The sequence below is a fragment of the Cyprinus carpio genome, chromosome B12, assembly GCF_018340385.1.
Source record: "Cyprinus carpio isolate SPL01 chromosome B12, ASM1834038v1, whole genome shotgun sequence".
In the NCBI taxonomy this organism is placed as follows: domain Eukaryota; kingdom Metazoa; phylum Chordata; class Actinopteri; order Cypriniformes; family Cyprinidae; genus Cyprinus; species Cyprinus carpio.
This window is the reverse complement of record NC_056608.1, coordinates 16,686,388-16,713,667: the sequence shown is the minus strand read 5'-3', so window position 1 is coordinate 16,713,667 and position 27,280 is coordinate 16,686,388. Positions and strand designations below refer to the sequence as shown.

The 27,280-nt window shown below is 36.7% G+C and overlaps 1 protein-coding gene across 40 annotated transcripts in view; it reads right to left on the bottom strand.

Annotated features, from left to right (window-relative positions):
• Window positions 1-1,249: 1,249 nt before the first annotated feature.
• ablim1b (actin binding LIM protein 1b) overlaps window positions 1,250-27,280 on the bottom strand; it is a 63,915-nt gene continuing 37,884 nt past the window's right edge. For 3 of the 40 annotated variants that reach the window (XM_042735691.1, XM_042735671.1, XM_042735666.1), the window contains exons 4-29: window positions 27,126-27,235; window positions 23,469-23,595; window positions 23,183-23,276; window positions 17,870-17,957; window positions 17,315-17,373; window positions 16,926-17,048; window positions 16,475-16,519; window positions 15,197-15,274; window positions 14,550-14,708; window positions 12,631-12,675; window positions 12,026-12,064; window positions 10,948-10,983; window positions 10,431-10,560; window positions 10,110-10,196; window positions 9,787-9,801; window positions 8,377-8,469; window positions 8,016-8,063; window positions 6,962-7,108; window positions 6,413-6,498; window positions 6,012-6,135; window positions 5,857-5,915; window positions 5,457-5,517; window positions 5,348-5,355; window positions 4,920-4,994; window positions 3,422-3,502; window positions 1,250-2,883 (exon numbers count right to left, since the gene is read on the bottom strand). In XM_042735691.1, the coding sequence (XP_042591625.1) occupies window positions 2,770-2,883; window positions 3,422-3,502; window positions 4,920-4,994; window positions 5,348-5,355; window positions 5,457-5,517; window positions 5,857-5,915; window positions 6,012-6,135; window positions 6,413-6,498; window positions 6,962-7,108; window positions 8,016-8,063; window positions 8,377-8,469; window positions 9,787-9,801; window positions 10,110-10,196; window positions 10,431-10,560; window positions 10,948-10,983; window positions 12,026-12,064; window positions 12,631-12,675; window positions 14,550-14,708; window positions 15,197-15,274; window positions 16,475-16,519; window positions 16,926-17,048; window positions 17,315-17,373; window positions 17,870-17,957; window positions 23,183-23,276; window positions 23,469-23,595; window positions 27,126-27,235 (2,131 nt within the window). In that variant the 3' untranslated portion in view covers window positions 1,250-2,769. The remainder of the gene's footprint in view (window positions 2,884-3,421; window positions 3,503-4,919; window positions 4,995-5,347; window positions 5,356-5,456; window positions 5,518-5,856; window positions 5,916-6,011; window positions 6,136-6,412; window positions 6,499-6,961; window positions 7,109-8,015; window positions 8,064-8,376; window positions 8,470-9,786; window positions 9,802-10,109; window positions 10,197-10,430; window positions 10,561-10,947; window positions 10,984-12,025; window positions 12,065-12,630; window positions 12,676-14,549; window positions 14,709-15,196; window positions 15,275-16,474; window positions 16,520-16,925; window positions 17,049-17,314; window positions 17,374-17,869; window positions 17,958-23,182; window positions 23,277-23,468; window positions 23,596-27,125; window positions 27,236-27,280) is intronic. The other 37 variants (XM_042735687.1, XM_042735681.1, XM_042735683.1 and 34 more) reach the window with 36 other exon arrangements.

Below are 27,280 nucleotides of genomic sequence, written 5' to 3'. Positions count from 1 at the left end.
ATTTTTTATAATTATTATTATCTTTATTTGCTCTACTCTCCCAAAGAGTGTTCTTTGCTTTTCTTGATGTTTGATTAACATGCTTGAGTTTTCAATGAGCTGAGAGATAACAGGAAATCTATGTGATGTGTGTGTGTGTGTGTGTGTGTGTGTGTGTGTGTGTGTGCAAGACTGGATGAGATAGAAGCATCCGGATTTGATTAGGGTATAAATGCTGAGTCAACATATCCCTCTTGGTCACACTCTGCAGCCAATCTGTATGCCTGTTGACGTTTTCTTGCAAGAAAATAAATCTTCAAAATAATTAATCACACACAAAATAAAAGTAATAAATAAAAATTGCCATGATTATTTATAAAATAAAATAAAAATCAATATTGTAAATATGTAAAAACTGTTGATATGTACTGTAAAAATGAGTGTTTAAAACAATTCTTAGGAATATTTTATTATTTACAGTATAAAAATTAAACAAATCAATATATTATTATTGCCATACTATTATACTGTAAGAATTAGTTTTTAATAATATATTGATAATAATTATAAATTATAGACATTAAACAATAAAAATTTATAAATACAAATTATAGAAATAAATAAAACATCACAACTACTGTACTGCAAAAATTATTTTAAACATAATTATTGTTAAAAAAAATTAAATTTGTATTATTATTAAAATTTATAAATAAATCAAACAATTGTCCTGTAAAGAAATTTAATATTTAATAATAATGTTTTTGTTATTATAATACATCGAATAATGGGCTATTCTATATAATGGGTCGTAAAATACAAATAAATTACATCCCTGACTCATTTCTTTCATGCATATCTTCTTGTACTGATGAGTCTGTCACAGTCTGTCAAACATGGATAAATGTGTCTTTCTGTTCCTACTGTGCAGGAGGATGACAGTGATATGGGTGACCAGAAACACCAATAAACACTCATTCTCTTGCTCAAATACCTCTACAATTCAGAGTGGAACCATTGTAGAGTAGCACAGTGCCAAGGCTTGTTTTGAATTCGACTGACTCTGGAGCCTGGGAGCCTGAGAGTGTTTTGGGAAACAGGTCATACCACCGGGTACATTTATCAGGCAGAAGATAACATGAAGGAAAGCACCCAGGGATTTCCAAGTGACTCAACAGGCGGACCTCCCACTCGTAATGGCCCCCTTATGGCACAGGGGCTTGTATTTCATGTAAAGTGCACCACACAGTAATAACTACGTCAGACAATATGATCTGAAGCAGAGTTTTATTACTCAGCAGAGCTTATACACCATTTTCATCAAATCTTTTCCCTCAAAAAGACAGAAAAGGGTGAGGTACACAGTAGGGGTATCAAAACCAACTCTTCATTCTGTTTTAAAGTGACATACAGGTCTGTTTCTAGTAATCACACTCGTTATAGTCATATGTTTTGTGATACTATAAAAGCACAATGCTGTTATATGTCCTAGTTCTCTGTCATTAACCCTGCTAGTAACACAGGAAACTGCTGGGAATAATAGCCAACGGCAGCCCATAATACATCTGCAAGCCGAGACAGTGTCTATGGGAACACGGCAGCAATATAAATGAACGACAGAGATACGGCCCTGATATCGAGTCTACACCTGGCACAAATGCTATGGCTACAGCTCCGACAATCCCAAGTCAACACAGTGGCAGTATTGAAACACCTCTGATGCTGATGATACATGGGGCATCTTTTTCTGAGCAATGTTGCTTTGGCACGTTCCCATTGAGAATGAGTAATAAATTTCTATCTGGATAATTTAGATGGGTCATGTGTCTCACCTGGTTGCCTATTGACGGCAACATTGTCCAAAGTTGCCCCGTGTATCATAATCCTGAGGCAGTCATTTAAAAGGCTTTTCTTGCTTTATTCAAAAAACAGAAGTTACAATAAACAGATTGTCTGATTCAGAGGAAGCTGTTTCAGAGTGGGCCGATTTCTGTTATCGTCCCATGTCTGACCTCTAGTGGCGACATTTAATAATCATTTTTAAGTTTAAATGTAATTTTTGAAATTATAATAATAATCACCACCGCCTATTCTGGCTATCAGACTAGTGGATTTTGGATAAAGAACTTATCTTTTTCAGGTGCTGTTTTGGGCTTTGGTTATGGTGAACATGCTTGCTACTTTACGTGTAGGATGGGAATTTTTTTTTTTTAGGTTTGTGGCGATGCAGCAGAGTGCTGGTGGGACAGGACGCAGATTTCATTTTCTAATGCCTTCCAGAAGCGCTGCTCCGCAGGTGGAGGATCTTCAGTAGCTCTCACTTCCCGCTTTTAACGCACTTCAAAGGTCTCGTTAGATCCACAGCAGCAGGGGGCCCCAGGGATCCCAACAACTCTACCACCTAACGGCCGGTTTAGAGGGAGATCCCTGCTGACAGCCCCCAGGTCCCCATCTAAAAAATTACAGTCCTGTTTTACAAGAGGGCCAGGAGGGAGGAGGATAAATCTCTCTGGTCCTGGAAGCTGGTTTAATGAGCTCAGGCACACCATCAGCTCCTCTCGCTCATGTGTTTGCATCTAGGGGTCACCGCATTTTGTTCCTATTCAAACACTCACTCATTTAAAGATAAAGATATCTAGATTTGGGAAAATAAAAAGTGATCTTTTTTGAAGCAAAATAAAACTTTTTTGTACATGTAATTTGATGCAAAAAAAGGAAAAAAACAATGGGACTATCGCTCTAATACATCATATGAGTGACTGATAAATTAAAACATGCACAATTAGCTAGTTAGAAGAGCTTGGCTTTCTTCTTCATGTCGTTGCGCTTCCAAAGAGGAAGTCTGTCAAACTCATGGATCACCATCCCAAAAATATCAAAGAATTTCTCAGGAGCCAAGTGACGCTGTACATAAATAAAGAGAGAGAAGAATTATTAATTAATCATCAGGTAAGAGCAAAAATTAACTTTCTCCTCCATTTGATATGACAACAACAAAAATTATTATTATTATTTTATTAAATACAAATGTTCACTGTACAATATTATATTGAAGTAATATATTTATTAGTTAATTTTTTATCATTTAAATAAAAATATTATTTAATAAGTGTTTAAGTATTTAACAACCATTTTTTACTGCACTGTAGTCTGGTTTTAGTGCAACAGTAATTGTACACTGTTAATTATTACATTTTTGTCATTTAAATAATAATAAATGTTACGTAAACAATATTTTTATTATTTAATAAGTATGTGAGTATTTAATAATACTGTTTTTCTTATTTTTATTATTATATTTTACAGAACAAAAAAAAAATCCTTTCCTCGGAATTAAAAAAAAAAAAAATTCATGTCGCAAAATATGGAAAATAAATGCACATCCCTGTTTAATTTTCTTTCATTCAGTTTCCCTTCACTGAGTCTATTGGGTGGTATTTACCTCCAGTCTCGTCCTGTCCACATCCTTCGGGAGCTTAGCACGCCCTCTGTTGGTGACAGTGAGCATTTCATATGGGTACACCTTTACAAAAGGAGGAATTTTGTTGTTATGGAGAATGCTATGCGAGGCATTTGCCAAACACAATGAATTGCTGAAAGCAAATGGACGAGGGAATAATGCACGGTCATTACATTCTAACACAGCACACAAACATCAACTCTTGCCAAAATACAACACTACACAAGGTACAAGTGAGAGAGTGGGTATGCAGGAGGAGGTCAGAGCATGCAGAGGAACAAACAGTAGGTGAGCCTTGTGTGTGAGCATGTACTGTTTCCCCAAAGCAGAAAGTCTGTGTTTCTCAATACAGGAAAAAAATACTGGTTAGAAATAATATAGGCTTAATGCTTTAAGTGTAATGTAGATAGCCTACAGTTAACAACACATAATAAACTGGTGATGTGGTTTAGCATGGAGAAGAACAAATCATGGTTCCTGACTGTACCACATTCATTTGTATGGGGGAAAATAAATGAAATTCTCAAAAAAACAAAAAAACAAAAACAAACAAACACTAAAAGTTTATGTATTCATATATAACTGTTATATCAGCTAAAATCTAATGACCAATATTTCAATTAAATCGGTGTATATTCATACAGTAAGTGTCTTATTAGTGCATGCTATTTGTAATACAATATGCAAAGTATTCTTTGGTGCAGATATTATATGGAGCTCCGTAGTGGTCTCTTATAGTCTACTCTCCTTTTTGCTTCTGATATTCAATTGGCTAAAAAAATGTTCAGACTGTGCTTTAATAAAAAAAATAAAAAAAAATAAAATAAAAAAATTCTATAAATCTATTTATTTTCCCCCCTGAATTCAAAAGGTAACTATGGTCACAGAGATTTGTTTTCCCCTACAGCTTGCCTGGGTGTTTTTGCCAACTGTATCTACAGATCTACAGTAAGGAATTATAGTGCTGTTAAATCTAGCACTTCTACAAACAGTTAACATTCTACAGTCATGCCAGTTATTGTTTCTTACATTGCTGGGAAAGCCTATTAAGTTCTAATCTATTTAATGTAGCCAATAACTATTAGCCAGGGCTGAGTCATGAATTTAAGTTCAGCCCTAGACAGTCAGGCTTCTGGGTAACTAAAGCAACCACTTTCACAAAATATTCCCATATGTTACCATCATGAAGCCTCTTTAACGAGAACCAGGAGTTCAGAATGATCGAATGATCTCGAAACTATGCACTGCTAAAACAGAGTATGTCATGTGATGACATCATTTCATAACACTGGAAGATATACGAGTTATGCTAGTCTTGCTCTTCCCACTGACCATCGCCTGTAAAGATGAGCCAAAATTACATTCCTGACTGAATAATCTTGGTTTTGGGAGGGGGTGATTATTTATTGAACACAGAGGAGTATTTAGAGAAGGAAGAGAGAAGAGAAACATAATTTTTGAAAATATTTGGGATACTTGCTTTATATTCCAACATATTAGGCATAGACATTCCCCTGTCCATTCTTGTAATGGAATCTTGGGCATCTTGGGTGGGCTATAGAACAGAACACATACACGTGATGCAAATGATAAGAAAAGAAAGCAGAAACTGTTTTCAAGAATTCAGAACCTTGGGAAATAGTCTGGGTCTAATTTCTAACAGCTATTGCTCTTTAGCAAGTTCTAGCAAGGGAAGTGGATCCAGCCACTATCCATGTGATGTGTTCTCATGGGTGGGGGATTTTTTTCAGCATATCAAACCCTTGACTGTGCTCTTGTCTATCCCCATGGCTCAAACTCAGACACAAGCATAGCAATGACAGCATGAGTGCCATTCCGGTTACATGTAGCATGATTTGATTTCCATATGTGCACATGCTCAGTAAATACTGCGGGTCAGTCACATACCTTGAAATCTGTGTAAATCAGAAAGAGGCAAATTCCCAAATGTTATTATATTATCAAAGAGCTTTTTCGGTTATTAGATGTATTTTCAATTAGACGTATTGCAATTTACCTCTTTGTCCTCCACACACATCCCCATAACTGTTATACTGAGAGAGTTCTGTAGACTGGGGCTGGAAGCATAGACAAAAAAGGAACTCATTAAAGATGCACATTAGTTTAGTTATACTGGCCTAATTTATTCCACACACTCAAGAAGTCTCTTATGCTCACCAAGACTGCATTTATTTGATCAAAAGCGAAAACTGTTTTCAACACCGACAATAAGAAATGTCTCTTGAGCACCAAATCAGCATATTAGAATGATTTCTGAAGGATCATGTGACACTGAATACTGGAGTAATGACTGCTGAAAATTCAGCTTTGCATCACAGGAATAAATTACATTTTAATACAGATTTGCATACATTTGTTAAATATAGGTAAATAACAGATGAATGGCTGAGACTTACCCGATGGAGGCCATTCCGTCCATATCCAGGCAGAGATGACGTTTTTACGGTTTGGGAGTCTATAGCAGAGGACAGAATACTTTTGTGTATTGTGTACTAATACCAGAATAAAGCTATAATTGTTGTGGTTTTTTTGAAAGTTTGCGGCATTATACCTGTGGTACAGTTAGCATACTGGGAGTCAAAGCGCTGGGCGGCCACACTTCGTATGTATCTATCTCTGTTCATCTCCTTTTCCATCTCCTCCTTCAGAATGAGCTTCCCAAGTCCAGACTGGATCTGCAGTTAAACACAAGCATGTGAGTACTAAAAGTACAAACACAGAGGTGAATGCATTCCACTTTAGCCTGCATTTATTAGCCTTATTCACAAAGCAAATATGCTAATTAGGTGTGTCTGTATAATTATTTTAGTGATTTTGTTAATAAAACAATAGAGAAACGGCATGTAAATAACTGCAATGCAGCACAATTTGGCACATATGCATTTAAATGGCTGCTTTGATTAAAAAAATAACACAAGCAATGTACAGTATAAGCTTTAATACACGCTTGACCTTGCTGAGATGTTCTTCCTGAAGTTGTCTGCGTTTCACTTGCTCTTCCTCTTCTTCGTCCCGTGACCGACTTCTCCCGTCTGAGCCTGCCCGTCCATGACCAAAAAAGATTTTCAAATAAAATAAGAAAGGAAAAAAAAATATTTAGATGACTGCAACATTGTCATGTCATTGTACCCCTTGGTGACCTGCAACGGAACCTACAGTAGGAGTTCAGTTGTACAGTACACATAGAAACCAATGACAATGAATAAAAATAATATAAAAACAAATCATAAAAAATAAAAACATGATCGGATTGAGTGTTGAAATGATTTTTGATTGAAAATGTCTTTGATTTATTAGCATTGGCAAATCTATGTCCCTGTAAATTTTTCTATCCTAAAGTTTCCTCAGATTTACTGCCACTACAACTCTAGGACCAGTCAGAAGGGAACATCAGGCCAAATTTACCACCAGCAATCCAAGAGTTCTCAAACCACAGAGCATCGTTTGAATTCACAGATGGCTTCCATTTGTTTTTGTTTACTTCCAGCACCAGGAGCGTACCTAAAGCAGCAAGGGATGGAGGACACGGCCAGTAGTCGGTCTCGATCTTTGGGGTTTCATCTGGCCGAGGGGCGTGAGCAGCGGGGAACTTGGATGATTTGATGATGTCATCAGCGGACTTGCTTTGGGCTGCCAGTGCAGCTGAATCTGAATCGGTATTTTGAGGGGAACTGGACTATCAGTGATGGACTCTCATAGGCTGGCAATAAGTGTAGTGCAGGCCATTCAGTTCAAAGCATTTCAGGATTTTTATCAGTTAAATAAGCATTGCAATTAAACAGATTTTAATTTGTTGCTTTTTTTGGAGTAAAACACCAGTAGGGTGTATTTAGAGACAATATCAAAAGCTTTGAATGTCAATGGCCAGTACTGCATGTAGTACAGGACAGTATAAAGTGGACAGAGCACACATGCTACTGAAAAGGTATAGATTTTTATAATATTAAGCAAGCAGAAAATGTAGATATATAACTATATTTTGAAACTGGTAAACAAGACTTTTCAAAAGGTGCCATTCAATTTATTGAAACTAGCCAGATGTGTAGATTTACAAAGTATGCAAGATAGAGACCAAAGCAGAGTCATCTGAGGTGTCATTGAATTTGTTATGGGACCTTGCAGGCTATAACTTCATGCAATTAGAATGCAGAATCAAAGTTTTACAGTGATTAGTAAAGAAGTAAGGATTTTAGTTTCTTGTTATGGGCGAGTTGGTTGTGAGGAAGCGATTAAAGAAATTGAAAGAGTCTCAAAGATGAGAAGTTTATGATGTGAAATGGTACTTACATGAGAACATAGGATGTGATCATATCATCATAATCACAAATTAATGGATGGATGGAATCAACACACATAAACAAACATATAAATATAAATAATTGTCAGAAATCATGCTTGCGCACAAACCATAATGACAGGCACCAAAAAACTTTTTTGACATTCTAAAAGGATAGATAGATAGATAGATAGATAGATAGATAGATAGATAGATAGATAGATAGATAGATAGATAGATAGATAGATAGAATAAGCTTAAAATTTGAAGCAACCATACCATGCTGTTTGTAGATTGGTGGTTTTCTATACATGTTAATGCCTTGGTCTGTGAATTAGAAAATAAAGATCTAGTTTTAACAACACTTTTTTAATACCACCTAAGTTACAAATCGTATCAGTTATGATCATGATTTGGGGAAATGCGATGCATATACAGGATGACCAAAATTTCTGAATTATTTGTGGCAGTACATGTACTAAGCATAAGAGAAAAAAAAAAAATCTACCATCAAAACAATAAATAAGAAAAAGCATAGATGCATTATGGAGAGTATTGAAATGAAAGAATTGAGGGAGAGAGACAGAGCAGAAAAATTATCTAGAGAAGAAAAACAGGGAGATGATGCTCCAGCTCCTACCTGGGATGTGGAAATGTTTAGGGGTCAGAGAGAGGGTCGGGGTGGCCGGCCGAGAGGAAAGGGGAGAACTCCGGCCACTGGATGGCTCAGTGCCTCCAAACAAGAAGAGCAGAATAAGCGGGAGAAAGAAAAGAACATAAAAAGAATAAAAGAAGGAAAGAAAGAGAGAATAATGCCGGAATAAATCTTCACTGACGGTAAGATGGACGAACAGAAAAGGGCTTCAACAGAGAGGTGACAAGAGAGACGGACTGGACTGTGTGGGTCGCCCCCCACAAAGAGAACAGGTGTTGAAGGACGTACAGATTGGAAAAAGAGGAATGCCTCAGGAAAGCAGCATGCAAATACTTCAGTGTCATGAACACGGCAACATTCACCACCACAATAAAACATAAATGTAAAATTCACATTGTTAGGAAGCCTTTATGTCTGATGGAAATATGACTGAATATCCTTTAAAAGGTTACTTTTTGCCTGTGAGGAAACAAATGTAAGCATGCAACATGTACATGTTCCAAAAACTAGTGGGCTGCCAACATAGACAGCATTTCAAGACACCACATGCACTCCCCTGCTGTTACAAAAGGTAAGCATGTTGTCTTTTAAAATACTCTGTTTGGAAACATTGCATACACCCCTAATGGAAAGAGCAATCCCACAATCCACTAAAAAGACCTTCATTATTCCAAAAAGGTCGGAAAAAATGAGAAATGCTCACTTTACAGATTTTTTCTTTCTTTTTTTTTAAATTCTTGTAATTCAAATTGGATTATTTTATGTAATACTATGTGCTTTGTATTTTTATGCTTATTTAAATATTAAATAACAACAACATTAATTATTTATTGTGTTACTTTAATTTTGAGTTAATAATAATAATAATTATTATTATTTTTGTAGTAGTATTTATTTGTTGTATGCAATTGATCAAATTTTTAATTTTGTTTTATTTTTGAGAACATTTCTTTACAGTTTTATGATATTCAATTATCTATTTTCATGGCAATGAAGTATATCCCCCAAATTATAATAGCAATTATATAATAATTATATAATGCAAATAATAATAATGAAAAATATTATTATTATTATTATTATTTGGGGGAAATGCTTGATTGTCAAAAATTATATAAAAGACAGACATGCAAATGTATAATACCCAGAATTACTGGTTATGTAGCGTTTTAAAATACAAGTGGGCAAGGCAGCTCACTATGTTTTGGAACAGAGTTATTAGTATAAGAGCATTAGTAATGTCACAGTGACTTGGTTAAAAGTTGGTTAATGGACTGTCATATAACTTCTTGGTTAATTAACTGTCAAATACACAGAACCAGCATGCTTCTGAACTGCCACAGGCACCAAATTGCTCTACACTGAGTCAACCACAGCCATGAAGCCAAGACATACCTATGCAGAAAGAATCTGTGGAGAGGACAGAGGGACATTACACACATGTGATTAGTAAACTGTGGATTAGCAACTTGCATTAGATTTACAGATCAAATGCAGCCCTTGACCTCATAAGAGTGCCATTCAAGCGTTTCAACTCCAGGACTTGTGTATTTCTCAAACAGAGCTGCCAAAAGCACGGCTTTACAAGCTTAAAAGTCACAGTCAAGACATTTCAGCAGGCCTGAATCAGAGAAAGGGGTGGATTTGCATCTACGGAACGATATTGACACTGAGAATGAGGCGAAGAGGTCGGGCAACGGGGAGTGGAGAGGCCTTACCTTTGTTATGGGGGAGGAAGTGATGTCGGAAAGGGGAGGTAGGGCGCGTGTCGCTGGAGCGCAAAGAGGAGCAGAGCTTCAGCATTCCTGCCGGCCGCTCAGAGAAGAGGAAGAGGAACAGAGGAGGAGGATGAAGGAAAAAAGAGGATGGAAGGAGCACATGTGAGCAGAGGAAGGAGGCAGGTTACAAGCTCAGGAGGAAACGGAAAGCAAGAAAAGGCAACGTGAAAGCGGCCAAAATGTTGTAAGGAGATCTCGCTCATCCATACACTCCACTGGAATCCTATGGAGGGAGGATTTGGATCATTTCATTTGACTAACCTGGTCTGTGGAAGTGCTGGGGTGACTTAGACACGGGGGGTATGTAGTTATGGCGGTGGTAGACTGGAGAGCCGATGGAGCCCTGACTGGTGGATCTCTGCATGATGCGCACCCTCATGTCATAACAACCCTATCATACACATGCACATATTACATTATATATGGGAAGGTGCAAAACACATTCACATTACTAAATACATTAAAGGGACAGTCCAGCCAAAAATGAAAATTCTGTTATCTTTTACGTTTTTAGGACATTTTGAATAATGTTGGTGACCAAACAGTTTTAGTCTCTATTGATATTTTTAGACCAACTTATGGAACTCAACTTAAACTGTTTGGTTACCAACATTCCATAAAATATCTTTGTGTTCCACAGAAGAAAGAATGAGGTTGGCTAAATTATGACAGAATTTTCATTTTTGGGATGACTATCTTTTTAAGACACGGTTTAATGGACATGTACTATTGGCTCTATAGTAATAAAGAAGACTAAGGATTATAAACAACCTCTAACCTCAGCGGATGGGGTGGGAGACAGTGTCCTTGGAGACTGAAACAGAACAGGAATAAAAAAAAAAAGCATGGATCAGTATGGATCAGAATCTACTAAAAGGTAGACAGGAGATTGTATGCAACAGAGCTGGTTAGAACAGCAAATAATACGATTAGTAAAAGGAAGTTAAATCATGCCACTGCGGTGTATGCTTTTAAGTTCCAGGAATGTGTGGCTTTGTATATTATCAAAGTTGTTTGATGAGTGAATATCACAAAAATATTCAAAAATGTCCAAAAGCACAAAATAAGATTTTCTTTATGTTTCTAAGGGGAAAAAAGGTTTGCATTTATTTGACCAATAGTACAATAAAAACTAACTTTGAAAAAATGTTTTTTTTTTTTGTTTGTTTGCTTTTTTACAATTTAAAAATACAATTTAAAATCACCATTTTCTATTTTAATAGATTTATTCCTGTGATGCAATGCTGAATTTTCAGCAGCTATTACTCTAGTCTTCAGTGTCACATGATCATTCAGAAATCATTCTAATGTAATATACTGATTTAGTGCTGAAGTACAGAAACATTTCATATTACTAGTGCTGTAAAAAGTTGAATATTTTTATGGAAACTGTGATCCTTTTTTTTTCCTTCAGGATTCTTTGATGAATAGAAAGTTTAAAAGAACAGTATTTATTTCAATTTAATGCATCCTTGCTATATAAAAGTTAAATGAATTTCATCTTTTCTGACCCAAAACTTTTGCATAAAAAACAATTAACTAAACAAATAAATACTCCAAACAACCCCCCCCCCCCCCAAAAAAAATAAATCTTAAGCTTAGTTTTGTGTGTGTATTAGTGATATTCACTCAGCTGTAGCTGGGAAAAAACTGACAGACAGACAGACATTACAAACATGAACACACACTCCAGCATGACACTTTTGTGTATTTGCCATTAATTAAACAGAGGACTTCTTCCAGTGCTCAACAGTCAGCTGAAGCTCAGTGCCATCTTCATGATGTGCACATTTAAGAGAGAGAAAACTGTGGCCTCAGCTGTGGCAGCGTTCAGAGGGAGGTCACTGACAACTTACTGTTTCTGCGGACAGTGAGGAGGGGTCTTGTGGCAGGGTCTGGGAATGTGGACACAGAATTAAAATCACTAAAAATAACATCATGTTATGCGTCATGGAAACAGCTGTGTTTTCTGTGACCCATCATGCACTGGATGATGTTTTAAATTAAATGAATGTAATGAAGGTGAAAGAGTAATCGCAAAAAAGCACTTGCAGTGTTCGTTTTGAATATTAGATGCTGTCTCATGTTATGCTAAAGATGTCAGCTGTAGGCTATGTCTTCTGGGAAAATCATATCAAGTATGAATCTACACCATTGCCATGGCACATGTAGAAGCATTTAAGATTCTTCAGTTTTCCACTGGGTTCTTGAGTACACACTTAAAGTTATTGTCACTAGCAAACTAATATAAAGTACTTAAAGTGGCTATTCAGATGAGTGTTCAGATAGCAGCCAATGAGATGAGAGATATTACGTTTAAGAGGCATTAGATGTTCATGCTTATTTGATTAGGTAAGGTTTTGTAAATGAATATGTTAGTTGTGTTCTTATTAGTTTGGGTGGGGATCCACAAACTAATTGGTTATGTCAGCAGCCTTATTTCTATCCTGCTTACACTTACTGTGGCTCTGCCTCTGGGAGGGCTGCCACCTGAGGCTTTGACAGGCTGTAGGGGAGGAAAGGGGTTGAGTCTGGTTACTCAATGAACTTGTCGGTGACTCAATAATATGGTATGCATTAAAGGAATATTCTTGGTCATTTTCAGCTTGATTAGAACAGACAATCATTTTGTTAACTGTAACACACTTACAATAGAAGCCTGTTTGGTTACTACTCTCTTTCAAAAGTATAACTTCAAGTGTTGAGATAAAACTGGTGCGATAAAATCACTTACCGACCCTCTCTGTGCAGTTATATCTGCTATAACATCATAAACTAATGTCATGAATGGCTGAAAAAGTAAACTCCTTATCTTTTTGTTTAATCAGTATTTTGGTCTTGTTTTCCAACTGAAATATCTATTCATCATTCAAATAAAATTTGTGGTTAGTATTTATTTTTGTATTTAAAAAAAAATAATAAATTCATACCATTGTTCAGCAGGGATGCATTATATTAATCAAATGTGCCAGTATTTACTTTATTAAAAAAAAAAAAAATCATATTTCAAATAATTGCTGTTCTTTTTCATTGTAAATTAAAAATAACAATAAAGAACCTATAAAACAGCTATCACAAAAATAACAACCATCACAAATTTACAACAATAAGAAATTAGAAAAAAACAAGAAATGATTTATTTTGGAGTAATGGCTGCTGAACATTTTTAATTTATTATTTTAAAATATATTATAAAAATATATTAATATATTATAACAGAAAACAGTTAAATGGTAGCCCTTTTGAAAAATTTCTTTGAAGAACATTAAAAATGAAATTCTTCCCCCCACCCTCCCCCCCGGGCCCCTGCCCCCCGGCCCATTGCTCGATAGGCTTCAATTGTAAGTGTGTAATTGTAAATACATTTTCTGTTTGTTTTAACACAGTCAAAAACAAGTCTAAATTATTGCCTTTGGCAATCAACAACAGATGCAGATGAAAAAACCCGGGAATATCCCTTTAACACGCATCTCCATCACCGCAGATTGACTGAGATTTTGATTATGGTCACCAGGTGGCGCTGTGACACTGCTGTCTCTACACAGAGAGGGCGCACAGGCGTTTTCAGGTACAGCAGAACAATGTTTAATAGACAAAGGGAACCAAAGAGCAGTCACAGAGAATAAAAAAAAAAAAAACCCATCTCTCATACATTTTCATGCATAGACATACAGCTAACGTGATGACAGGAATACATGCAATGTACATGATCATATACAGAGAAATGAGCAAATACACACACTGGCTCACATCTGCTCTGTCTGTGGCCCGAGAGCCTCAACCAATAGTGTTTTTTGGAACACTAATGGGATCATGGGGTCAGAGAGCTTTTATGGTTACTGAGACAGAGTACGGACCTGGGGATGGGATGGTATTATCACAAAGATGGAGCATTGGCAGGTTTGGGTCTGTTATATAGGGATAGTCTGGTAGCTACTAGGTGGCCAAAACCCATGTGCTGGTTTGGTAATGGAGACTAGACCAATGGTTCTGAACCAGGGGGCCGGGGCCCGGCCTCAGCAAACTTCCAAAGGGGGCCGGAGGCATGAGTTAGACCCTAGAGTTAAAAAGGTTGAGAACCACTAGACTAGACTGTCCAGATCTCCAAACTGACATACAAGGATGTTAAATGTATAGAGTATGGCTGTTCACATAATTGTAGGCAGGTGCACTGTCTGATTTGAGGTAAAAGAGCAAAAGTGTGCTTTTTATGAAAGCCACACCTATCCAAAAAAAATGAGAATAAATAAATATATAAGCATAAATCTGTGACATCATAATGCCTAGACAGCCATACAGTGGCTATATATATCATATTAGGTCATAATAGCACATTGTTTGTTTATTAGAAAGACACTAAAAGTTTACAATTCGTGTTACCTCTCCAGGGCTGTGCCTTCCTTGTCTTTCCAGGGTGGAAGAGGTGGAATGGAGAGACTCATAGGATATCATGTCTGGACGCTCTATATCATAAATGGCCTTGACTCTGGGGATGGCTGCTAGGTCCTTGTAATCAATAATCTCATTGTCTACTTTTGCCTGGAGGAAGGAGAGGATGAGGGACACAGGGGAGGGAGAGGACACATAGGTGGAGAAACACAGGGAGAAAAGGTGTTGATGAGGAAGAGGTCAGGGCACAGGTCAAAGGTCATCCACATCACATCCGACCAAAGCTACAGCTGTCACAAAGCTCATCACACAGAGTGAACGTACACTTATTTGGAAAGATGAACGATTGTTTTTGGAGGCATGCTTATGAGAAAAGCTACCTGGCTTAACATTCGCTTAACAGTGTTATTGTAAATGATTCTCTAAATTCGGTTACATGCTGAAATGATGCTACAGATATCAAATACAAGGCAAAGGCAAAGAGTGGAGAGAGATTGAAGCAAACTCCTGTGCTTTTCCTGCATGTTTTTTTTTTACATTGACCCTGGAGTGTACCAGCATCAGAATCCATTGTGGACTGAGTGGTAAGATCTGACAGACTCGGGAAACGATTGGGGGCGCCGATGATTGGGACTCACATAGATGGTATGACCTGGAGATCCAGGGATGCTCGAGCCAGGTCTCGAACAGATACTCTCAGACGATGACCTCGTGGGCTGCGGGAGAACGAGATGTTGTGTTAGCAATAAGCTGAAAATAATGCACACACATATTCCTAAACACACTAATAGATGCCAGGGGAAAGCTTAAGGGGGTGGCCGAGCTATAAATGAACTTTTTGTCAACAGTTACTTATTCGCATGTCATTCCAAATCTATATGACTTTAGTTTTTCAAAGAAAAAGAAAAGCAGAAGGTTTAAAGAATGCTCTTTTTCATAAAATGGAAGTGAATGGAAACCGGGCCTTTCAAGCTACAAAAGAGGTACATCATAAAGTAAATCATGCACTACATTCAAGTCTTCCAAAGCAATACAATAGTTTTTTTTTTTTTTTTTTTTTTTTTGTGGAACATACTGAAATTTAAGCATGATAATTGCAATTATAGTTTAAATGTACTTTTGAATATTAAGTATATCTTTATGTCATTTCAGAATTACTTCTAATTTCTTACATAGTTTCTTCCATATTTAAAAAATACTTCTGAATTTACTGACACACATTATTGCTAAACTCATTTCATTACATCACTTAAATTAATAAAAGATTATTAAAACCTAAAGACCATAAGTAAAACTTTTAAAAAATGCACTTTTAGGATTTGAAGTACATTTACAGTACACATGCATGTTCAGTCTAACTAAACACAATTTTTCATAAGGGAAGTCATACAGGTTTTAAAGACATGAGGATGAATGATGAGAGTAAATGATGACAAAATTGTGATTTTTGGGTGAAGGAGGGAGGCATATTCTTAGGTTTTCATTTCAGTACAAATTAGAAAGCCACAGCTCCTATTGCCTCATAATCCAATGCAAGCCTTCCAAAGATGCATTCTCTTTCATATCATGTCATACAATATGCAGCCAGTGCAGCCAATCCCTCAAATATGACTCTTGGTCAAACGTCACCAAAAACACCCAAATTGCACGACTTATTCTGTATGTGAGGCCATTTCTGTTAGAGATGGTTCTGCATGAAGAGTCAAAGAACCGTCATTCCTGTAATGGTGAATGGAGCGCTGGAAGGGCTTGAGCCACATGCCTGCAGTGGTGAAAAGCGTAATGGTTCACACACAGGCTGTTATGGGGAAGTTGGCGAGGGGGGAAAGCCCTCTGCTGGTGGGTGACTGCAAAGGCAAGAGCCGCAAAACACACTCTGGGTTCCTCAGTCTGCTGCCAGAAGCAGAATACAGTACCTGCCTTTCTGATTGGTGCAGAGATGTTACTGAGGGTGGAAGGGGCTGTGAAGGAAAAGGCATCAGAGGATATGGCATCACACTCAACAAAACACTTGAATTATCCACCTTAGCCAGCAGTCATGTAACTCAAGCACTACATCCATAGTCACCTACTCGCAGCCTTGCTTGCTATATTATGCATGCAGGCAGATCCTGATTTTGTGGGACAAAAGGTTTTTTTTTTTTTGTGAATTTAGAAACATTTCTATGGGGATCATGACCTAACTTGCAGGAGGAGAAAGCAAGCATATTCAGTCTTGCTGTGGGGGACGTAAGTTAACTAAAATGAAGCTAAAAACAACACACAGCAGTTCAGTCTTGCTTCAAAGTAAAGCAGGACTCTCTGAGAAAGTTGAGTTAGCCGGAAGCATTGCAATTTGGAGGCAGTGCAGAGCAGAAGACTGCAAACCTCACGACTGCCCAGGGGACGCCGGCCCAGCCGAGAGCCACCTGGGCCCCGGCTCTGAATCTGAGACTGAGGGTAAAAGATATCAAACGGACTGGGTTTTCCTTTAGGATGTTGCCAAGCTGCCTAAGGAGAAGAATCACAACAGAATGGACAAAATACTCACTGACAAACACACACATACATTCTCTTTTCAGCTAGAGCACCTGAGACCTCATTTTAACTTTGGAGCCACTGAAGGAGGTTTTAAAAGCGCTTTGAAGAATGTGAGCATTGTAGACTGTTGTTACTGGGAATACTGTGAGGGAGGAGCTTAGCAAAGTTTTCTCTTTTAGACAGAGAGACTGGGCTGATTAACTTGACAGTAAGTGTTTAGATGGATAGATACTCACTCTGTACTTCTCTTCCACTCTACTGTTGTTCTTACAGTCTGGATGCCATACTGTAGAACCTGAGAGAGAGAGAAAGAGAGAGAGAAATTAAGATCAAATATGGGTGTTTACATCAGAATTCTTTCACAACATTTTTTCAACAACATTTTATTTTATTATTTTGCTAAAACAATGAAACCACCTGAATTTAGACATGTCCAAAACTATAGTAACATGGTTACAAAAATTGCAATATCCATGAACAACATACTGAAAAGAAAACATTTCAACCCTGTTAAATAACTTGTAATTTGAACTTCAACCCTGTTACCAAAGTTATCGTAAGAAAAATGACCAAATAAATATTTAAATTTATGAGAAGTAAAATTTATCAATAACTATTGTTCAATTTTATTTTATTTTATTTATTAATTCATCTGATTTCTAAAATTAGAAAATTCTCTATTTTTAGACATGTCAACTAAGTTAGTTTCATTAGTTTCAGCCTTATTGTGGAAAGTAAGAGCAATGCTTCAATCCTCTGTATTAATGGTATCATTAAAATGTTGTGCTCACCCTGTAAGTACATCTCCTCTCCCTCCGTGAACATTTGATTGCATCGGCTGCATCGTGCACAGCTTGGATGGTAGTGCTTATCTCCTGCCTGTAAGGGGCAAAGGTCAACATTCAGAGGTCAACATGATTCATAAGAAACACAAGAAAAAACATTCCAGGGAGACACTGGACAAAACATACTGAAATTCCTTAACATCTGTCACAAAGCCTAAAAGTCGGTGGGGGACAGAGCAGGTGTGCTGTCACTTCATTGCACTTCACTTCTTCTAAAAAAAGGCTCTTTCTCTCCTCTTTCCTTCATTCTTTGTATTTTGCTCTCATCACTCCATAATCATGAATGAACCTCTGTTAAGATCAGCAGACCCCACCACACAAAAACAAAAAAAACCATATTACCCATTGAAATATTTTTTATTACAAATATATTAAAATAGAAAATAGTTAACACTATTTCACAATACTCCTTTTTTTGATCAATATTTGAACGTTAGTGTAGCATACCAGTCATTGCAAATGCAGCCTTGGTGAGCATGAGACTTTTTTCAAAAACATCTTACTGACTGCAAACTTTTGAACGTTAGTGTAGCATACCAGTCATTGCTAAAGGTGCAGTACATTCCACATAATATTCATATGGTTTTGTATGTATGTATCATCACTCTAGGTCATGTAGCCCACAGCTGGAAGTCATCTGCAGTACTATTTCATCATTCTGCAGCTTTCAGTCCGCTCTGGGAATACTGATGAGCCCTGCAGTTCTGACATCTCTCTCTCCTTCAAAACCTCTTTAAAACTCTTTTTCTTGAGGCAACACTTTGTCTTACTTCCCTTTTTCTTCTTTTTGATTTGTACCCTTTATCTGTTAATTTTTCTCTCCTTCTGTATTGTTTTTGTTACTTCTTAAAAGCATATTTTTCTGTCATTGTTTACTGTACTGAACCTCATAGTATTCCAAACCTGTATGACTTTGGAACACAAATATATATATATATATATATATATATATATATATATATATATATATATATATATATATATATATATATATATATATATATATATATATATATATATATATAGTATATATATATTAGAATATTCTTAACTTTCTTTTTAATTGAATTAAATGGGGCTGGAGCTGCTAAAATGACAAAAAACAGTATCATAAAAGTAGCCCATACTTTGAGTCTTGCAAAATGATAGTTTTGCATGAAAAACAGACTGAACTTTGTCACTCATTGATAATTTTTCTACTCCACAAGAGCTGTAATGAACTACAAAAGTCATAGCAACTCTGTTGACACCTGACTCAGTACTTTAAATATATAACAAATTATTCTCTTTATTTGCTCTTTTTCTCTTTCAAAATCTTTTCATATCATACATTCACAGGAGCTAGCCCACTAAACCCCTCTTCATCTCATCTCTCTCATACAGGCACATAATTCAATTGTTTTGTTGTTCCTCTATCAGCTGGAGCTCTGAGTGTTGAGGAGGGAGTTGCCCATTTGGCTCCTCTGCAGGGGAAACATCCCATGGTCCTCTGCTGTTTTGAACTATGAGGCAATGCAGCTGAAACGCATGATTTCACACAGATGTGACCCCTCGGCTCCCGGGCCTCATCGCCATGGCAACAAGACCATGTAACAGTTTTCCAGTAAACAAACCAGAGTGACAACATGTTCTACCTCTCTGTGTAGCGCTCTGTCTGAGACAGACGACTAGCAGTCATTTCCTATTGCATCACAAGAAGCCAACACAGAAAACAGAGCAGTGAACTCTGAATAAAGGGGCCAAGAACAGTCCATGCCTCTGCTTCAGCCCAGATGGAGGGGTGTGGACAGAAGACAGAGCCAGAGAGAGGGAGGGAGACCGGGATGAAGAGAAAACAGCAAGCAGGAATGACGACTGGGAAACAAAAAATGTAAGAGAGAAAAAACCCCAGAAAGTACTTGGATAGATGACTATTGTTTTGGATGCTGCTGGTCCCATGCACATGATATTAAAGTTCTGAATTACGAGAGCCATTACTCAGAAATTATTTTAATGTGCTGATTTGGTGCTCAATTAACATTTTTTTTATCAACAATGTTGAAAACAGTTTTGCTGCTTAATATTTTTTTTGAAAATGTACTACATTTCTTTCAAGATTATTTATTGAGTAGAAGGTTTAAAAGAACAACATTTATTTAAAATAGATTTTACTGTCTTTACTGTCACTTTTGATGAATATAATGCATCTTTGCTGAAACAGTTGGTCACAATTTATTTTAAGGTTCAATTCTCACTCAGTAAACTCATAATTTGCTTCTTCTTAATATTTAGTAAGGCAGTTGATAAATTAAGGTATTAGGAATGTGGAATATGGTCATGTAGAATAAATGCTTTATAAGCACTAATAAACAACCATTTTGTTAATAATAGGCATGCTAATAGGCAACTAATTAATAGTGAGAATTGGTCCCTAAACTAAAGTGTTACCAAACATTTTTTTTACTGACCCCAAACTTTTGAATGTTTGAAAGACTGCACTCAAAAAGTCGTAAAATTCTTCTGAAGCCAAATTATGTGAGCTATGCCATCCATATTAATTTTATAGCTCTGTAGTCTTACTCTGTCAGCTATTTTCTCATTTGCATTCTTCAAGAATAAGTTTTGAGGGGAATATATAAGATAAAGTTACTATTTAGGTCTTGTGACCTTCAAAAGAACAACCTGGCTTTGAGCAATTTCCCTCCGGGTGTCTGGTATATTCTGGATATGGATGTGTGTGTGTGTGTGTGTGGTGAGATAATGCAGGGCCAGCTGGTGCGGCAGACTTGTCATTTCTGGATAGCCTCATTAGACACTTATTGGAGAGGTTTAATGGGAGTGAAACGTCATTGCAGTTAAATAACTTATCCACGGTTGACATATAGAAGCTGACAGCCCAGAGTAATCAAGCTTACTCAGAACAAAATAGCATGTGTGAGCATCTGTACCCAACATAAATGTTTAATAGCACACAGAACACAAACTGCTAACTGCAAAGTCTTAATTGTAGGCCTAACCAAACCTAAGAGTTCCACAGCAATGTTTATAAGCACTATTCATCCCTCATCAAATCTGAATGGCCTCCTTGGCACGGGCGCAATGCCATCTGCAGACTGGCGGCATCTGTTGCTCTCAACATTACATTGAGATTCTATACATATCGGCTTGGATTTATATAGACAGAGAGCTGGTTTTGATCTTAGGCGCTCACACATGCATAAGATTCCAGCACACTTCCTTTCCACCATCTGTGGCTGCACAGATCCCCATAAACACAACTATTCTACTGGAGTGTATACTGTAAGTGCAAACAGACTGTGTATGAGAAAGCACTGAAAACTAATAGACTGTTAACAGGTCAGCTTAATCAGGATGACAAAGCTTGACCATGATCACCCAAACAGCAAAGAAAAAGCACTGAAGTATTTACACTCTGCTGATAAACACCATCTGCATGCTTATATTACAAGTTGCTCCAAAAACAGAACAGAACACACATTGTGACATAAATAACAAACATGTTTGTCAAGTGCTTTAAAATAAAAAAATGAGAAACCACCTCTATTGAAACTATTAGAAACATTACCTTTGGCAGGCTGCTCGTGTGGCACCCCAGCCCTGCGACTTTGCAGTTAAATCACTTTTGTCACTTGCACTCTCTTGTTCGAGAGAACTCCTATGTTTTTCTTCAGTCCCGCACGTTTTGCCTTTGACTTTTCTTGAGAATTTTCCTAAATTCCCCCCTTTCTATCTCACCGTTCTCCCACCCTATCAGAGGGGCCCGGCCTTAAAGGGGCCGTCCCGTGTACAATAGCTAGGCGGGACCTTGGAATCCACCCAACGGCACTGCTTTGCTCTATTCCCATTGGGCTGGTGTCAGTTCTAAAATGTTTGATGAATGGAGCAATGATGTAAGTTCAGCCATGTTGTTGGATGTTGAGATGTGTGTGTGTGGACATGGGTCAGACTAATGACTCCACTCTTAGGGGATCCAGATGTTTAGTGGGAGCGGAAGTGTAAGAATCTGGAATGCTGACACATACTGACATGACTATAAAACACTGCAAATCCACAAGAGACCATTTTTAATTTCCATAAGCAGGAAAACTCACAATAGAGATCTCAGGGATATCTCAAATGTGTATTCTAGAAACCAATGCGACTAAATTGAGAACAAATTACTGTAGGTCTCCTGCTTCTCAGTTTTTTCTTCTGAGAAAATAGTTTAATCATAAGAAAACTCAACAATGTTTTAAACTGTGCTCAAATTTGTCAGGATAAGATATTTTGTTGCTAACAAAAGTCAGTGATTTCAATCTCAACTTAAAGGTTTCTTATCAAATTACTACCTATATTAATTTGATGGCATGTGTTCATGTTTATATTATTGTAGGGCAACAATCTGTCATTTTTATTTCTCTTAATTAACTGTTAATTTAACTGTTAATTAAATACATAACAAATGCAAAATTAAACTTTACCTACGTTGAAAAAATACACTTCCTTTAAAAAGTTTGGGGTTGGTTAAATCAGTAATATTGTCAAATACTTCGTACAATTTTAGTACAGTTTTTTACTTCAATATATTTCAAAATCTAATTTATTCCTGTGATGGCAAAGCTAAATTTTCATTACTCAAGTCTTCAGTGTCACAAGATCCTTCAGAAATGATTTTAATACGCTGATTTGGTGCTCAGGAAACATTTCTTATTATTATGTTTAATATTGTTGTGGAAACCATGATAAAAACAATAATAAAAAACAGGATTCTTTGATGAAATGAAAGTAAAAAAACAGCATTTATTTGAAACAGAAAACTTTTGTAACATTATAGAGATCATTATTTGTGTTCTTGCTTAATAAACATATTTCTTAAAAAAAAAAAATTACTTTTTTAAAAGTTTACTGACCTCAAATGTCTTAATGGCAGTGTATATTGCATTTACATTCATTGCAAATTAATTTAATTACATTGCATTTTATAATATTATAATATTTTAATAATATTACTCGAAAAATAGTAATATGTCTTGGTAATAAATAAATTCTAATTAGATTAACGTAAACAGTTCTCTTGCTTTATCCTTAGTGCATTATTAAGGGATTAGATTGTTCATTCTACCTTTTATATTTAAAAAGGCAATATAATAATGCTGCAACCACCTTCACATCTGGAGCGTAGCTATAATGCCTTAATGAGCTGCCTACTGCATGCAGGCAGCTCAATGGTATTAGAAAGAGCCAAGAGGTTCAGTCTACATACACGTACTGGTTACTCACCTCCAGAACTTTCCCTGTGATAAACTGATGACAGGCCTCACACTGCACGCCAAAATGGATCTGGTAGTCATTCTCACAGTATGGAGAACCATCCCTTAAAAAAGACAGCAGGACAGGGAGAGAGATTTATGTTTTTACTCTATTCTACTTCACCTCAATGAATCCAGGATAAGAGCAAAAATTGAATGCTATAAGAAAAGAGGACAGATACGAGATGGGGAATTGTAGAGAGAAAGCGGGACGCACGAGATGGCAAGAGATAAAAAATAATTAAGGCATAGCTCACTTGCTGATGTACTCCCCGCTCAGCACTTTCCCACAGGCCTTGCACTTGAAACAGCCGAGGTGCCACTGGCTGTCCAAGGCCAGAAGAGCCTGACCGTTCTTTATATCCCTGCCACATCCTGCACAGTCTGCAAGAAAACACACACAGATGCAGACCATCACACACACATAGTGGATACTAATAGCAGCCTGAAAATGACATTTACAGACTACATGACATTTTGACATGCTAATGAGAAACAGGAAGTCGTTTTTTATAGCCAAAAATATTTAGTTTATCAGCCATTAGCCATGACAAGATTTGCAATTGCAATTCACAAAATATTTAATTTAGCGCTTTTCCTATAATGCATAGCAGTGTGATTTTAGTATTATTTACATACTATTATAGAATTTATTGATTTTTAAAATAGATTTAATTTTAATATTTTGAAATTTTATATAGGCCTATATTTTGTAAATAGGTTATATGCTTGTCATTTTTTAAATCATTTTTAAATATTATTATTTTAAAATAATTTTTAATAAAAATGATTAAAGCTGTGTAGCTTTCGATTATTTTTATTTTAGTTTTAGCTAATTTCAGTACTTTTCGGTCTCTTTTTTGTTCCGTTTTTTAAGTATAAGTTTCTCATGTAAAATTCATATTTTATTTCAGCTTTATTTCAATTACCGAAAACTGTTTTAAACAGTTTTAGTGAGCAATATCGATGATACACAGTAGGGCAGGCATATTCAGATACAGTGCAATTGCATATATTTTTTTTTACGTTTTTGGGGTCACTTGTGCACAAACAATTCTCTCCACTAGATGTCAGTGTCAACTAAAAAAAACTCCTTTCGTTTTTGAAAGGCCTGTTGATCTACAACACACAGCACTGATTATTCAGGCTCTCAGAAGTAATTTCAAGCAAAGCACATTGTATCCATAAAATTACTGCAGCGATCAATAGTGAATCATCATTATATTGCATGACAGACTGAATAAGGGCCTACAGCACCATTTCTAAAAAAGGCGAGCATCCTCCCTCAATAAGATGGAGCTTCTTCCTGGAGGAATGCGAAGGAATTTAGTTAATACTTGTGTAATGTGTGTAAAAGGCTGAGGGATAAAAATAGCTCATGGTTGTCATCTTCTATTTATGTTCCTTGGCTGAAATCCCAAAAGCTTTTTTAAAAAGCAGGGATGGATGCGGATGGGTGGGGAGGTCCCAGACGCTGCTGATGTTGCTTGAGGCACGATGGTAACCACTGACAGTGAGGAGAGTATATAATGCACCGCTCTGCATCTAGTGCTCTAATGCATCATTTAAGCCTTCTCAACCTCTGCCTGCACTGTGTGTGTGCTAGAGACCCACTGTGTGTGTGTGAGTTTCAAAGAGACCTGCATTCAATCCACCTGTCATAAGGTTTATATAAGTATCAGACTCAGTGCAGGTTTTTAGAAGTGTCATCCTATAAAAGCTTTGTGGGGTTTGCTAAAGCAGCATTATCATGGCTCGAAACAATCAGCACCTTCCAAAAAAAAAAAAAAACACACTTTCAAGACTTTTATCAGCCTCGAGTGGGGCTCGTGAATGACAAATATTCAGCCAAGCATGACACAAAGAGATATTAAGGAGGGCTCTTTAAGTTCCTGTCTGTGTGTGTAAGTACGGATGCTTGCACATATAGGAGAAGAGGAGAAAGATAAAAAGAAAGAAAAACAGGAAAGCAAGACAGACACATTAAAATAAAATTCATGATTATAACTAAAATAGTGCAAACACATCTGCAAATATTTCATTGTGCATGCTCATTCTCCCCTTTTTACATTAGGATTACCTTTGTTGTTATGTAACACTCATTTAAAGTTAACATGGTACAAATGTAATATTTAGCATATCTCAAAATGAATATAAATCTTTCATACTGTACATTAGAATGCTGTGATGTCTAGAAACACTTGTAGCATACTAATTATACTTTATTATATTTTGTTCAAAAGATTTTTAAATGATTCTAAAAGAAGTCTCTGCTGTTCACCTAAGCTGCATTTATTACATACAAAATTATAGTAAAAACATAATTATTATGAAATATTATTTTAATTTAATTTATTTGAATTCAAATTTATTTTTGAAATTGACTTTATTTTATGCAAATCTTCATTACTTTAGTCTTCGGTGTCACGTGATCCTGCAAAAATCATTCTTATATTACGATTTGGTGCTCAAGTAACTTATTATCAGTGCTGAAAACAGTTGTTCTGCGTAATATTTTTGATGAATAGAGAGTTAAAAAAACAGCATTTACCTGAAATCATTTATGACATTGTTGCTTTTTTATATATGGTCTTGTATAAAAGTATTAAATCTTATTTTTGAACAGTTATGTGTGTGTGTGTGTGTCCCACACCTTTTTTCCATCCAAGTAAAAACAGTCAGACTCCACTGATACATGGTCTACACAATGTTTTTTCAATCAACGCAATGCCATGATGCAATGCTTAGAATTACATTAATTCTCTCCTCTGCAACACAGCAGCTATTCATTGCTAAATTGCTCCTGTAATTGTCCATCACCTGATGTTATTATGTAACAATGATTCCCTGCATTATGACAATTTGAGTTTAATGACTAGCGCAATTTACTATAATAAGGAAATCCCAAACCTCAGGAAATCGGCACATTCTACACATGCGGAGACCTGACTTTATCAGAATTTATCAGAAAGCGGAAGGCCAGAGAAAGCGAGTGAGAGAGAATGGGACAACCAGCAGGCACAGGAGTGTGCTGAGCTTTTCATTGGCTCTGAGCCTCTCTCATTCTCTGTGCCTGTCTGCTTGACTCCTGGGGCCCCGCAGCTTAAATTACACCAAGAGGACCCCTAATCTACCGGAGGAGGATGAAGAACTTCCTCAAAGTGAGATAAAAGAGGGAGAAAAATCAAAGAGAGAAACATTTATAAGGAGATCAGCTTTTCCCTGGTTGACAGCACAGGAATTGGTCTAAGCATCCTGTCAACTTAAGTAACCCTAGAGGAGTCTGAAATGAAGCAGGGATCCTTATTACAACGATATTTCAGAATAAATACTCGCCTGTGTAAAATCCATCATGGATTTTGGGTGCTGTGGATGGGTGCCAAGGCATTCCTATGTGGTTGATAATGTACAGCACTTGTATTCTGACTGGTATAAGCACAATGCTTCGTACTTGCCTAAGGTGTTTGTGGCAGTTGTTAAGGGTTTCAAATGTATTTTGACTGGCTTTTAGAACATTGCTAATAAAGGCTGGAGTGCACTTTTAAAAATGTTCTGATTTTAGAACACTAGGCGTCATACAATTGCCAACTGTAAATGTAACGGCAATGTACTGTAAATGTAATTACAATTGAAAATGGTAACAGGAAGAACTGGGCATCATACACTAAATGAATGAGGATTTAAGTTGTTCAGAACACAACTACCTCATGTGCCTTTTTGACAGGAGACACATATGACAGATGAAGAGACAGGGAGCTTCAAACTCGCAGCAATGACCTTGAGTCCTGAGCAGTATAAGACCTGGCAACACACACATAAACTACACAATCTAACACATCTATAAAAGGGGGATGATTGTGGCAAGCTGAAATCTGAGTAGGACATTTAAACATAACCAATAAGTGTGGACTCACTACTAGAGGCGCCGATGTCTTTGGGAGTCGGGGAAGTTGGCTGGATGCAACGCTGACAGAGACAGTCTTTTCCATTAAACGTGACTCGATCACCAGCGGGAAATGGCCGTCTGGCAACAGAAGAAGGATGCAAAGACATTTAGGCATTTACACTA